This window comes from Dermacentor variabilis, chromosome 7 (genome assembly GCF_050947875.1).
Source record: "Dermacentor variabilis isolate Ectoservices chromosome 7, ASM5094787v1, whole genome shotgun sequence".
In the NCBI taxonomy this organism is placed as follows: domain Eukaryota; kingdom Metazoa; phylum Arthropoda; class Arachnida; order Ixodida; family Ixodidae; genus Dermacentor; species Dermacentor variabilis.
In genome coordinates, this window is record NC_134574.1 from 162,869,058 (window position 1) to 162,882,533 (window position 13,476).

At 47.6% G+C, this 13,476-nt stretch overlaps 1 protein-coding gene across 1 annotated transcript; it reads right to left on the reverse strand.

Annotated features, from left to right (window-relative positions):
- Nucleotides 1-805: 805 nt before the first annotated feature.
- LOC142588376 (iris-like) lies at nt 806-11,547 on the reverse strand. Its single transcript, XM_075700011.1, has 4 exons — nt 11,375-11,547; nt 3,603-4,147; nt 2,248-2,622; nt 806-1,510 (listed from the first exon to the last, which is right to left on the reverse strand). Exons 1-4 carry the CDS (start codon nt 11,418-11,420, stop codon nt 911-913), a joined length of 1,566 nt encoding a protein of 521 aa, XP_075556126.1. The 5' UTR covers nt 11,421-11,547; the 3' UTR covers nt 806-910.
- Between the last annotated feature and the right edge of the window lie 1,929 nt (nt 11,548-13,476).

Consider the following 13,476-nt stretch of genomic DNA (forward strand, 5'->3'; position numbering starts at 1 on the left):
TTTCATGCTACCAGACCAACTCGCTCAGCTGCCCCAAGATCTTCCAATAGCTTGGTGATTAGCGCGTGCGGAAAACACCTCCTGGTTACATAGCGTAATATTTTTTTTGCTGCGAGAGGCAGTTATGTGCTCGCTGCAGTTGTGTCTGCCCATTGTTCATTACTTTTCAGCATTGGTTTTGTCATGCCACGGCTTGTGGCGTCGTCGTTGTATACTACCTCCATTGTATGCCATGGCGGATGGGATAAATTTGCGTGATCGCTGCTCCATTCCGCCATCACTGACATCTGCAACGACCAAACTAGAGCCGTCTTATGACTGCTGCTGACGCTTCGTGTTCGGCACATGCCAAAGTTCGAGACCGACACCTACACCCCCCTCCCCCTATATGGACCGCGTCGCTAGATGCACACTTGAACATCCGCCAAGCAAAACAGGAAACCTGCTCCATGTTCGCCTAGCGGAGCGGAGCATATACAAAAATATGCGGACTATGAAAATGACGAACAGAATTCGCTTGCAGCAGCCATCGTGTCGCCTATAGCCAGCAGCCATCCCTAAGAGCCAGGAGTGACCGCCGGACTCCGGCGACATCGAACTGCCATTACTCAATTTGCCATGATTTGCCTACAAGTACTTCTGCTAGCACAATGGAATCAAAATACTGACACGAACGTTTGTGAACACATACGCATTTCGTGAGCATCGCGGCGTAACTATCGACATGATTTGGGATCACGTGATGAACAGCAAATTCGTTCTAGATAGCGACTGACGTTTGTGTACAGACTTGCATTTCGATTGGTTAAGTGGTGCAACTGACTGCAGTTATCTTTAATGAATGCCGCACTTGGCCTGTCTGTCGCGCGGAAGAAATCACAGCGCGCGTTGCCCAATGAACGCGCAGGACTCAAGGCCTTCGCACAGAGCCCATTATGAATAGAACGTTGCCATGCCGGGGCTTGATGAGAAATATGAAAGGCCGGTTCACGGTGAGGCGCGTGATTTCACCGAGTCCTGGACCGCCATCGACCAAGGCCTCCACAGAAGGCTCCGTAGTCTCGGCGCCCTCCTCGTTAACCTCCAGGAAGGTGCCGTGGAAGACGTCCGCAAGAGCGGGACTTCCTGTCTCGAAGATCCCGGACAGGTTGGCCCGCGCTGTGAACAACTCGCGCACACCCATGGCCTTGAGGGGTTCGCGCAATTTGCAGCTGAGCTGCACCACAAACTTTGGCAGCTTCACCATTACGTTCGGCCTGACGAGGATTTTGTGCAGTAGGTCCGACAGGCTCCGAGGGGTCAAGTTTCGCTCCAGCTCCGGCAGCCCGTCCATCTTGTCTGGAAGGATGATGATCATGCAGGTCTTCCCGCCCAGATGCGGCATCTCAAGTGCCGTCGCCTGCAGCTGGTCGCTGTGGGCTACGCCGAACGGTTGCATCTGGTTCATCATGTTGACGCGAACCACCGTGTGGGCGTCTACGTGGAACTCGTCGGGTCCCGTGAAGGCTGCCTGCAAACAGCCGAGGTGAGGCAGCATTTATCATCGACGGGAATTGAGAGCATTGGCATAGCGGAGTCATACTATAGCTTATAGAACTATATTAGAAAATAATGGAAAAGGTTTTGATGTTCGATAGCAATAGCGTTCAACGAAAGTTCAACGAAGTTCAACGAAAGCGCGCGACACTTTTCTCGTTCTTATAGATACAGGTTTAATTTGAATTCAATTTAATTCAATTATTTGGTATTTCTGGTGAAATAAAGAAGCAGTGACAGAAAGCTACAACACTTATTTCAATTATTTGGTGTCACAAAGATGTACATAACTGCATATTCATCACGGATATTCTTGTGCACACTGCCTTTTTTGAAGAGAGAAATCGTGCGGAGCAAGAACGTCCCTTGCGCGCCTTGGGGTTAAGCACATCTTTACAACGCGTTACAACCCTAGCTAGTGCTCCGAATGCGTCCAAGAAGGTTTATTGCACCCTGTGGTTAACCACATCTTTACAACCCGTTACCACCCGAGTGCAGTGCTCCGGAATACGTTCAAGAGCGTTTCTTGTACCTTCTGGTTAAGCACATCTTTACGACCTGTTGCCATCGGAGTTAATGCTCCTCAATGGATCCCCAAGGCGTGTTCGCGAGCAATGGCTTTTATGTGCTTTAGATATAAGGTCTCAAGCGGCGGCGGCTGTTACTGTTGCAGCCGCCACCGCCTGTGATGGTGGTGACGACCACGTGTACCTGGAACGGCGACTTCCAGGCGCCGCAGAAATACGCCCCGCTGACCAGCGCCAGCTCCGTATTGGGGCCGAAGCTGTCCGAGCCGACGACGTCGCGGACTGTGTTGGCCGAGGTGCGGGCCACGCAGTCGTTGGCCTCGGCGAGAACCTCGCCGTGGCGGAAGGAAAAGTCCACGGTGCGCACGGTGTCCTCACCGTACGTGTCGTGCAAGAAAGCTCGGTAGCCCTCGATGACCGGGTAGCGCAGGTCGCTGTAGATGCGGTTGTTCACCTCGAACACGACGTTCAGCGCATGGCTGTTGATGCGCGCCAACTGTGCCGCGAACTGGCTGTGGATCTGCTCGTCGTCGCGGGCGTGCAGGGCAGCCTCCAGCTCCTGGAGTGAGCGAAATTCAAAGTCACTTCTGCAACATGCTGTGCAAAGCGCATACACTGATGCGGAGGAGTGTAGTTCACAGAAACGGCCGAAGGCTTGACGTGGTCCGTGCATCCATGGTTAGAACACGGAGCTGCTGAATGGCCTACTTACTTAATAAAGGCGCTTATAATTTAGCAACAAATAAAGCGGAATGAGATATCAGAACAAGTTACAGCCGTTTTAAATTAAACGACTGCGTCAGCAATTGTTATTACAATTAAAAAACGTTTAGTCTACTTCACCAGATGCGTTTTACAATTTGTTGCTAGCAGTTGAAAAGTTTTGATGAATGAATTGTGATTGCTGACGCCACGCCGTCGAGTGAATACGGACCGAGCGTCGTTATATAGATACGATCTCGTTCGGCCGATTCCATTACGCTGCAGGAATTAGTAGCACCCGCTTTTTGCATATCAAGAACCGGTCATGAACTCATTTGATTATGGGCTTCAAGTGCTCACTTCGGATGAATCGTTCATTTCTTTCTGATAAAACGTAATTATTAAAGCGAAGCTTTCTTTGCCTCTTCCTTCGACTTTACCACTGCGGCTGCTGCTACAACGCCGGCCACATCAGGCAGTAGTTGAGGCGCACGCCACTTTAACCGTGGCCGCGTCGGGACGTAGTGGAGACGTAGCCATGTCACAAAAGCATAAAAGGCACGCGCTATCGGTGTTTCATTTTCATAATTACTTGCCTAATACTGCTACCTCGAGCATCTTAACATGTACGCAAAGAGAATTCTGAAGAAATCGCCTAATTACCTCGCTATCCCCATATTTAGGCAATTTCGAAAACGTGTTTTTTTTTTCCAACACGTTTAACAATATTGGCTTGTCAAGCCTTCGTACGCCCCCCAGTCCCCCGCTGTAAAGTTACAATAAATTAAACGAAATACACACTGCGCCATACTCGCCACATTCAGAATGCGCTCTCACCTTGGCCGTGCCGTAGCGGGCGCCGGCCAACGTCATGGACAGCGCAGCGGCCACCGCGAACGGCGAGAAGACGACGTTGCGCGGCGTCCCGGCGCCCTTGCTGCTGGCTCCGTGGCTGCCTGCGGCTCCGGTGTGCAGCACCAGCTGCCGGTACAGATCAATGGCGAAGCCCATGACGGGGGCGCTGAGCGGCGGCGAGTGAGTCGAGGGTCCCACGGTGCTGGTCGTCATGTCGGACACAGAGGCGCGCCGGTCCTCTTCCTCGGTTTCCTGGTCTTCGTGATGGCGGCGGGACGAATGGGAGCCGAACGAGTGGATTCGGTGCAATAACCGACGCATCCCGGACCACTGTCGGGTCTCGACAACGGGCACGACAGCGTTGCCTTTGTGCTTGTTCTTCTTACCGTCTCGTGCTCGCGACGCTCGCGATTTCGTTCTCGAGCGATTGTGGCGCCGCGAGCAAGCCGCCGTGGATGATTCCGTGAGCGGTCGGTAGCTGTCCGGAGGCTCCCATACGTCCAACTTCGGTTGTTGACTGCAACATGCTGTGGGGGAAAAAAGACATAAACGCGGCCGCCAGCTAGTGCAGACAAAGAAAGAAGACGTTAGGAACAAGCACGTGCTACGCCATGGCACTGGGTTTTAGCCACAGGAATGCATCCATGGCCGTCTGTGAATTCCTTTGTGACACAAGGAGTACACATTTATTTATTATTGATGTTTCCCATAGTCACCTTCAAATGTGCTATCCTTTCACAAGCACACGTTTTTCGCTGAGGAAAGAAAAGTTTGTAGCATTAGTTTGTGTGCTTTAGTTTCTTGTACAATTTTGACTTCACCCTGATACACATTTTTTTCTCCTGTGTTTTAAGTACCCCCAACCGTATAACCACCGTCTTCTTGGCCAATTCCCCGTAGTGGGTACACTCCATTATATAAGAAGCAAGCAAGGTTCCGTCTGAACTTTTGAGTTACTTTTCTTAACCAGCTGCCGTCTAAACATCTATCTCGTTGCCCTCATTTGCAGGAATACTCCTCCTTCAAGCATACCCTCTGGCTCTGCCCACACGAACAAGAAGCACTATCGCAAGCCTCTCAACAGTACACGCGTCCAACCATCGATCCTCAATCCCTCGAGTACTGGCTCACTCCACCACCCCAGGCACCAGAAAAGCTTCTAGTGGCCCTCGTGTGGCGCGTCCTGCAAGCGTTGGTGACACCTGGTGACTGCCGTCATGCCACGGACAGGGGGCCGTGTTGAATTAAAAAAATGTTGCTCTCTCTATATACATGCTTCAAGAACCCTCCCCATGTTGCTATTGTTAGTCAGGATATACAATGTGCTTACAAAAATAACTACAGGAACATCTTGCGATAACCACCATAAAAACGATTCGTACAGAATTAAAGAGTTTTACAGTGATCGAGCGTGCGTAAACACACGCGCAGATGCACGCACACACACCGGCACACACATACACGCGCAAATATGCACAACAGTATTTCAGAAGCAAGGAAGCACGGGCCGTGTCTTCTATGTTTTTTGCAAACGCATGCATTTCTTCACAGGAGAGAATTATCAACCAGCGTTTCCTTGTGATGAACACTACCTATCGCACCTGTCTGCGCGCGCATGTGAAGAAAAGGAGACAATAAACCTAGTAATGTCAAGATCCGGAGAAATATTCATATACACTGTTACATACGTTGATCTATGCGGGTACTGAATACACTTGACTCATGACGAACCAAGCAGGCTATTTAGCTTCTCAGGGAGACTTCCAGCTCTTTCCACGCCAAGAGCAGAGCATGCCACTATGAAATGACAGTCTCTCGCCGGATCCACGGAATCCATAGTCATAGAGCTTGTTTGCAATTGTCCAACGCGACAAATGACCTTCGCGAATTCTGGTTGCAGCTAACTCAGAAAAAGCCCCTGTTAGTGTACTGAAGCTCGATGACACCATCGCTTGTGATAGTAGCATCGTGCTACTGAGCTCGAGATCATGGGTTGTATCCTGACCGTAGCGCCTGCGTTTCAGCGGGTGCGAAATGGAAAAACGCTCGTGCCCTTAGATTCAGGTACACGTTCAAGAATCCCGGGCTTTCAAAAGTAACCCAGAGTCCACTACTACCGCGTACCTTATAATCAGATTTTAGCACGTAAAACACCAGACTTTATTTTAACTTAGTTTGTGATCCCAGCTGCACAGCGAATGCGTTCAATATGTACTTGTTATATGCTATTTCTTTTTCTTCGCAGCACTCATTTCGCATGATCTCAGATTACTAGCCTTAAAATGCCGAACATTGTCGGAGACTAAAAGGAAATATTTTCAGTTGTGCTTGATCTAATCACCAAGAAATCAGTCAGTCTGGACGACATTCCTAACATGTTTCTCTGTAGGTACGCGGAATGGTGTGCAAGGTACCTCTGATTACATTTAGCGAAAGCTTAAGGAATTAGTGGAAACACCACTAGAATGAAGAACAGCCATCGCAGTGCTAGTGTGTAATTCCCGTGATAAGCATAGTACACATATATATACAGAACGGTCTCTTTGTTGTGCAGTCGCAACAAAGTCATGAAACGGTTTCTTTTTGAGCGTCCACTTTTTTAGTGAACATTAAGTTCTTTTCAAGGGCTCAACATGACTTCCGCCATGGCTTATCAACTATTACAAAACTAGTTCGCACCATGAATAAACTAATAGCACAACTCAACAAAAACAGACAAATGTGGATGTTTTTGACAAGACATCGCAGGTGAACGTAAAAGCTCTATACCTTCTAGACAACCGACAACTTGTGCTGTGGCTTGACACGTACCTAATAGAACGCCATCAAAATGTTCATGTAAGCAACTCAAATTCAATATTCGCATGTGTCCTCTATGTTGTTCCTCAGGGATATGTCTTTGGTACACTTATTTTTGTTATTTCCAATAATGACAAGTTTCTTTTTATTTGCTATGTGTGCTAATTCTTACGAGCCTGGATGAGACAAGTGTTTGTTTTGGAGGTTCTTGGTGACTTTCTTTATTTTTGTCTATGTTGTTGGCATGAACGTATATATGTCGTATAGTTCCTGCTGTTTTCATTTTACGCACTCAATTCTGTCACTGCCGATATTATATTTACTTCAAAAGATGCCAGTAAGCAAACAACAAGGTGCATGTAAGCGCCGAGTCAAGAGCGCTGAGCATTACTGCTACATATGTATTCGTGCCACTTGTGTCGCGACGATACCGAAATATAGGTTAGAAATTGTGCCACAACTATCTCGAAGACGAATAAGTAGAAAGCAACACATTTCTAGGTGTGAATTCAACGATGTATATATTGATCATCGCAAGCAAAGAAGAAATTTATAATGTAGTTCCCGTAAACGAGTGCAAGGAATGCGTGTTGCATTGTTGCACACAAGGATTTATGAACAAATTCATGTTTTATGCGATGGCGTAACAAGACGTGAAATGTACAAAGAGAGGTACTAAAATAATAGCAAATTAAGTCGACTTGTGGTTCTCCCTGTGTGTACACGACTGTCACACGATAGAGGAAGCGACAGCAGGCCGGGATCTTGTATTGAAACGACAGATGTCGTATTGAAACGACACAAAGCCAAGCGTGAAGAACGAGAGTTAGAAAAACAAAGTGACAAGTTCGGCAGCTGGCCTAAAAGATCATTTTAAGCTTCACGGGCAAAAGCAAGAGCCCTAAAGGCTGTGACTTCTCATTCACGGGGTTCTTTCAGTTATATCAGACCGCACAGCAGCGGTACATGGAAGAATGCATCCTTCCACATAGTGCTCTACGATGCAAGAAACAGAACACTAAACTTATAAAACGATCATTTTTATGCGACATTAGCTGCTGTCTGAGTGCATCTGGCAATACGCCGTGACACTTCGGCACGAATTTTTGCCTGCGGCGTGAGAGGGACTCTCGTTTTCCATTAGCACATCAAACCAGCTCGAACTCTTGAATTTCATTTCTTTCTCGGCAGGAACCATGAAAGGCTTAGACGACAGAAGCGCACGCTTTGCAACGTACGTAGCAGGTGCAAATTATTCCGGCGACTTCGTGCGCTACGTCTCATGGCCAAACTACATACGAAGCAGCCGTCACTACATCACAAGTGAGGCCTCCACAGAAAGCTCTACCGTCTTTTGCCACTTTCCGGGATGCTACATCACGCAGCACATGTCTGACCCTGCAGTAAGGTCCATTCGTCGTGAGCTTATATGTTTTCGTGCTTAAGCTTTCTGCCTTCATCGTCACCTGTCATAGTCTTCTTGTCTCCCTCACGCTTTATCCAAAGGAAGCGGTGACTACGTCAATCTGCTTCCGGCCGACCTCTCTGTCTTCTTACTCAAGAGAACATTCTTCCTCTCCCTCCACCTGAAGGAATATAGGTTAGATGCCTCGCACGCAGGAAGAGCATCGGCATAAGGTCAGTGGTCCAGCAGAACCGTGTTCATTTGTCAGGAGGGTTCCGGAAAGATGAGGCTCACTGTGTGTCATCTGCTACCATGCCTACTGTCCCTCTTCTTGGTGGCAGTCCTTGCAAAGCCGGAATCCAGGAAAGTGGACAACTCCAGATTCCCCATATACACGGGCCGGACGCGTAGGGTGGTCACGTTCGTCTCCAAGCACGCCGCAAGGTTAACTTTGCAGCTGATGAAAATACTGGAAGTAACAGAAAACGTGAGTGAAGGCACGCCAAAGGCGCGTCGCCTTTTCCAGCTCTCGTCAGATCCTTGAAATTTCGCAGCCTCGGGTTCGGTTGGTGCTTGCACATGAATCCAGCTTAAAACAACACACAGCTCCTCCACGTCAGCTGCGGAATAGTTAAGGTACAGTTTTCAAGATGTGCACTTTCTGCGATTATGAAAGGGTACATCGCATTTGTGTTCGAACACAAGTGATGACAACTTAGATTTCTCGTGGAAGTATTGCCTGCCTCTTCGAGCAATCCAGTTCAAGAAATACAGCTGTGCTGCCTGCACAGACGTCTTTTTTATTTTATATAATATTTTAAAAAACACCCAGTACAACTGCGGACTAAAGCCATAAACCCGCGATTCTGACGCACACGTTGCCAGTTGCTGCTACTACGGCTTCTGGTTATATGATTCATTAACAAACATTATACGCTCACCATGAAGCGCAAGCTCATGTCAGTAATCTCAGTTCCAGGGAATCTAAGTGAGCAAGTAGTTTGGCTGTGGCCCGGATTTTAAACGCACTTTCTTCGGAGACGCTGCAGTCAGTTGACGGGAGAAATCCTCGAGGTAAGTAAGATTAGTCGTTTGGGGGCATCATGCGTTATCATGACTTCATTGGCGCTGTCCAGTAAAGATTTGCGGCATGCGTGCGTCAGTGACGGTAGTGGCACAGCATGAATGCGCACCATCTTTTTTTTTCGCGGTTTTTGTCTTTTTATATACGTCTTCTATTTCGGAATGAAATATTGCTGGAAGTCAGCCTTGTGTGCGTCCTTTTCTGTTCTTGTGCTTTGTTGCGCTGTTCTGAATTCAGGACGTTCAATCAACAAGACGAAATTCTGACGCTATCAACTCTAATTGTACAATTTAAAGACAGCTGGGGCCACAAAACATTAGTTTATGTCTCGAAACATCGACAACGTTCGTGCATTGCAACTCGTTCAGATAGCACCTCGACGTCGCTTATCTGGAGCAGGCCGTTTAATAGATGCTACGTACGTCAGCACGGCCTGCAAAAGGCGTTTCGCTAATTTGTGGCCACTCTTGGCGAACATTTTACCGCGATTTTATCAATTTCCTGTGTCTCTAAGGCTCCTACAAGCTGCGTATATCGTGGCAGAAGGCATTTGATATCTTAACTGAGTTAGCTGGCCAGACAGAGTGAAAGCACTTCACTGCGCTAGAGACGGGGATGAAACACGTACAACTACACGGGCGTGTGTGTTTTACGTTTTTCGTCTCCGTCTCTAGCGCCGTCAATTGCTTTCGCTTTTGATGTATTCCGAAAAAGGTTTAGGTGGGAATTTCTTGGAAATATGTCTCATTGTTTTCTTCATCATATATCCACGAAAAATATGTGCTGTGTAAATAAATTACAACATGAAAAGGGTCACATGCGCTATTTCAGCGAAGGTTAGGTACCTAAGTAACGTGAACGCACCACTTCACAGATCAAGTTCACGTGATCTGTGACGTTCTGTGCCGAGGGTACTTTAGTTCGGATGGGCGAAGTAAAACCGTTGATAGTAGCGCCCGTACGTCCACCATGCCTTCTTTTGACCTGGTGCTTCTTTGCGCTTAACTCCCTTTCGTAATGCGAAGTCCGCATGGCCGGAAATGGCAGCTGAAAAAAAGGAAGTGCAAAATTTCTCCATCTGAAACAGGCGTAATACATTCCATGACCGTCGCGTGGCGATCATTTTACTGTTTTGCAGGGATTACAATCTTGTACCCAGAGCAAGCGAACCATACGAAGTGATAGAACCAATGGAATCAAATGCATCGGACGAGTAACAAGGCAACTCAGGGTCTCCTCCAGGTGGGTATTCTCAGTGTTCCGCGCAACAGCAAGTTATACTTATTGACGGCACTGATTCGTGTAACGTTGTATGAAGCCTCTTTAGGGTCATGTGCCTAATCAAGCAAAAAGAAACAAAAGAAGACGGGAAAGCACACAAGATGCGCAACAATTTTTGGACATTATGTGTTCCCCGAGTACATGGTAGATGGCTGCACGATAGGGTGCTGCAGCTTCTATAGTCCTATGCTCCCCGTGGTACACTATAGTTTACCAGTACAGTACAGTACAGTTTGCAGTAGTGTCTGTTTACGTCTTGCTTGCTAGTGACGGTGACCGATAGTGATAATGACGGTGCGATAAACATAATGAAGATTATGATCTTCAAAAACAGTACAAACCACTGTAGGAAATAAGCCATGATACTGGTACTGCTATAACAAAAGAATAAATAATATGCTGAATAAACTGATCCTATGGGGAAGAAGCGCTGGAGTTTTCACGACGCCTGCAGCGCCAGCCTGGCGGTCAGAACGTGCACAATGCAGCTGCTCCCGCGGACAAAAATTGCTACTGGTAGCGGCGTTGCGTGCGCTGAAAGTCGAAGGAAAACAAAAGGACGCCGACGGTACTGTTGCGTATACAAGTGTCACAACTACGTCGGGATGAGGGAGGATGTACCCTTCTGTGTCTTTCCATCTAAACCCTACGAACAAGAACGGAGGCGGCGTTGGATTCAAGCAGTCAGGCGAGCGCAGTAAGTTCCCGTCTTGTCGCCCTGTCAAGCGGTGTCGGGCTGGTTTCTAAATCGAATTTTTCGTGTGTGCTTGGTTTATTCGATAGTGAAGACGGTCAGCCGTGGCAGCCAGTACCAAACAGCAGAATCTGCACTCGGTATTTCGTCGGAAACAAAATGAGCAATAGCATGCACCATCCGGCATATGTACCAACCATTTTTCCTTCGCAATACCACCGCCAAGCTCCTTCCAATGCCACCACACCAAGCGAACGATACGAAAGATAAAAAGCTTCCATTCATTGCCAAGAATTATGTGGCAGGGAAGCTGCCTTGTAATACGAGTTGTGTGCGCATACTGCCGGCGCACGCGTGACTAAGCCGCTTATGTGTTTTTAAAAATGCGCATGCGGATAAGGACTCGGCGCTGAGATGCAGCTGGTAAATGTATGTAATTAGTGCTAAATGTAGCCAGAGTTGTTACGGATCAAGCAGCGGAGCACTCAAACCTTTGCTTGCCCGAGTCGGCTGATGCGATAAAGCTTTCTTCTCCATTGACTGCTGTGGCGAAGTAACATCAGAATTTCTTATGTCTAGCCAGAGAAGTATGGAATGTCTTCAGGCCAACTAATACTTCCGAAACCAAAGCGCAGCAAGACCGACGCCGTAGCTGCTAGATTTGTTAGGCAGGCTGCCACACAAGCATGGGAACGGCACACGGCGCAACCGTTAAATAAACGCACGTGCTCGCCGCGACACACTGTGAAAAATATATAAAGCTTAAAAAGCTTCTTTCGTCATTTCTTCACTTGGTGGCGGTAGCTTCTTTACGAAAACTGTCCACTTGAAGCGGCGCGAAAACGGAAACATGCGAACTATGAGACGGCCGCGGACGTGTCGTCTGGTCGAGTATGCCGCGTTTCGTCGCCAGGGCGGCGTGCAACGCACTCTTTTCGACGCGCCGCCTGTCCAGCGCGGGTTCCCCATATGAAATAAACTGACGCGCACGTAATACAGCAGCCAGACAAAAAGAAATATAAAAAGATAACTATAAGTAAGTGACAGAAAACAATTTGGGTAAAACGAATTTCACAAACTTCTAACACTTTGTATTTGTTTTCAATTTGTCATTTTGGTATTTCGATTTTCTAATTTCATAAAGAATCAATTGTGTGTGTGTCAGAAGAACTGTCACTCTAGTGCAGTGCGTCGTCCGTTTCATTCTCTCAAGACTTCAGCAGCACTTGCCAGCGTCAAAGGGCTAGCAGGATGGCTTCGTGGTGTCGAGGTACGCAAAAAAAAAAAACGATATTCGACGAAAACTCTTAAGCAAGGGACAGTGAAACAATTTTCAACACCCGCTGTTGCCTGGGACGAAAACACCGGAAGAAACGCCCACTGCCGCCTTCTTCATAAGCAGCGCGCGGATGGACTGCTCCTTTGTGGCAGTATGCTTCATATCCATCATTTCTTCGCTCTTCAGGTGTTGCTGATCCTGACAATTGTCTTACCGTCTGCGCCCCTGCATATCTACCCTGAACTGCGCGCCTGCGCAGTTACCCATCATAACCATCGTGGTTCCGTCGACAGCATATGTCCCGAGACCTGTGTGCCGCCTTCCCACAGTTGGGCGCTGGACAGGAAGCTCATAGTTTCAGGAAGGGCAACCGGAAGAGCCGCCCATTCCGGGCTGCTTCATAAGCAACGCGGATGGACTACTCTTTTAGTGGGCAGTGGAGCAGCGCTTGTGGCAGTATGCTTCATATGCATCATTTCTTCGCTCCTCAGGTGAAACAATTTGGCTTTGCGCACTAAACGGAGTGAAAATCGCTGCCTATTGCTGCTCCCCTGCCTCCTTGTTTTGTTCGATACTGTGCGTATCACGCAAAATTGCTGCGCGACTGGTCGCTCGAGGCTCTTCGCGTGTATTGGCTGGCTTTCACGCTCGGAAAAAACACTTATGTAGCACGTATAGAGCAACAGAAAGCTGTGTAGGGAGTTTTTCATGTTACTCTACAATTTTCTCAATAACACTTTTCATCTAATTATAATATTTGAGAAGTTGATCGATTAAATAGGACTAATTATGTAATTAGGTAGGATGAAACAAATAATCTGAGTATCTCCAAGAACAGCAAACAAAATTACCTTGGCTCTGTCTAGCTACCTGTCATTCGCATATTTTTAAACGCTGGCTAAAGTTAGCTGGGACGCCTTGTATAAAGGCAGTCAAAGGAAGCAAGGAATTTCTATGAGTCCTTTACACCGTAAAATAAGATTGAAATAAACCGTGACCGATGACACCCACGCCTTCGCGAATCTCACTTTAATTGCTGAAAAGATTTTACTAAGACCGCACTTAAGAGCTCGAACGAAGCATTGCTGTCCTCGTCCATCTGTAAAAAAGCGCAAAACCTGAGTTCATGAACTTCGTTCTTGATAGAGGGCGACTGCACCGTCGAAGCAAGCGTTTCGTTACGTGACCAAATATATAGGGAACCTTTTGAAGCGCATAAATTATCTCTTATTTGAAAGGCAAAGCCTCTTTCGCTGTGTTCATACACATCTTCGCCTCCGGTGACTCCGAAACCTCCTGAGCAACATTGATTCT

Excerpts from the sequence above, each read along its gene's own strand:
- LOC142588376 (XM_075700011.1), bottom strand. The coding sequence starts at position 11,420 with ATGGAGAAGAAAGCTTTATCGCATCAGCCGACTCGGGCAAGCAAAG. Across the intron at positions 4,148-11,374 it reads GCCGACTCGGGCAAGCAAAG|CATGTTGCAGTCAACAACCG; the intron begins GTTTGAGTGCTC and ends TTTCCCCCACAG. Across the intron at positions 2,623-3,602 it reads CCCGCTACGGCACGGCCAAG|GAGCTGGAGGCTGCCCTGCA; the intron begins GTGAGAGCGCAT and ends CGCTCACTCCAG.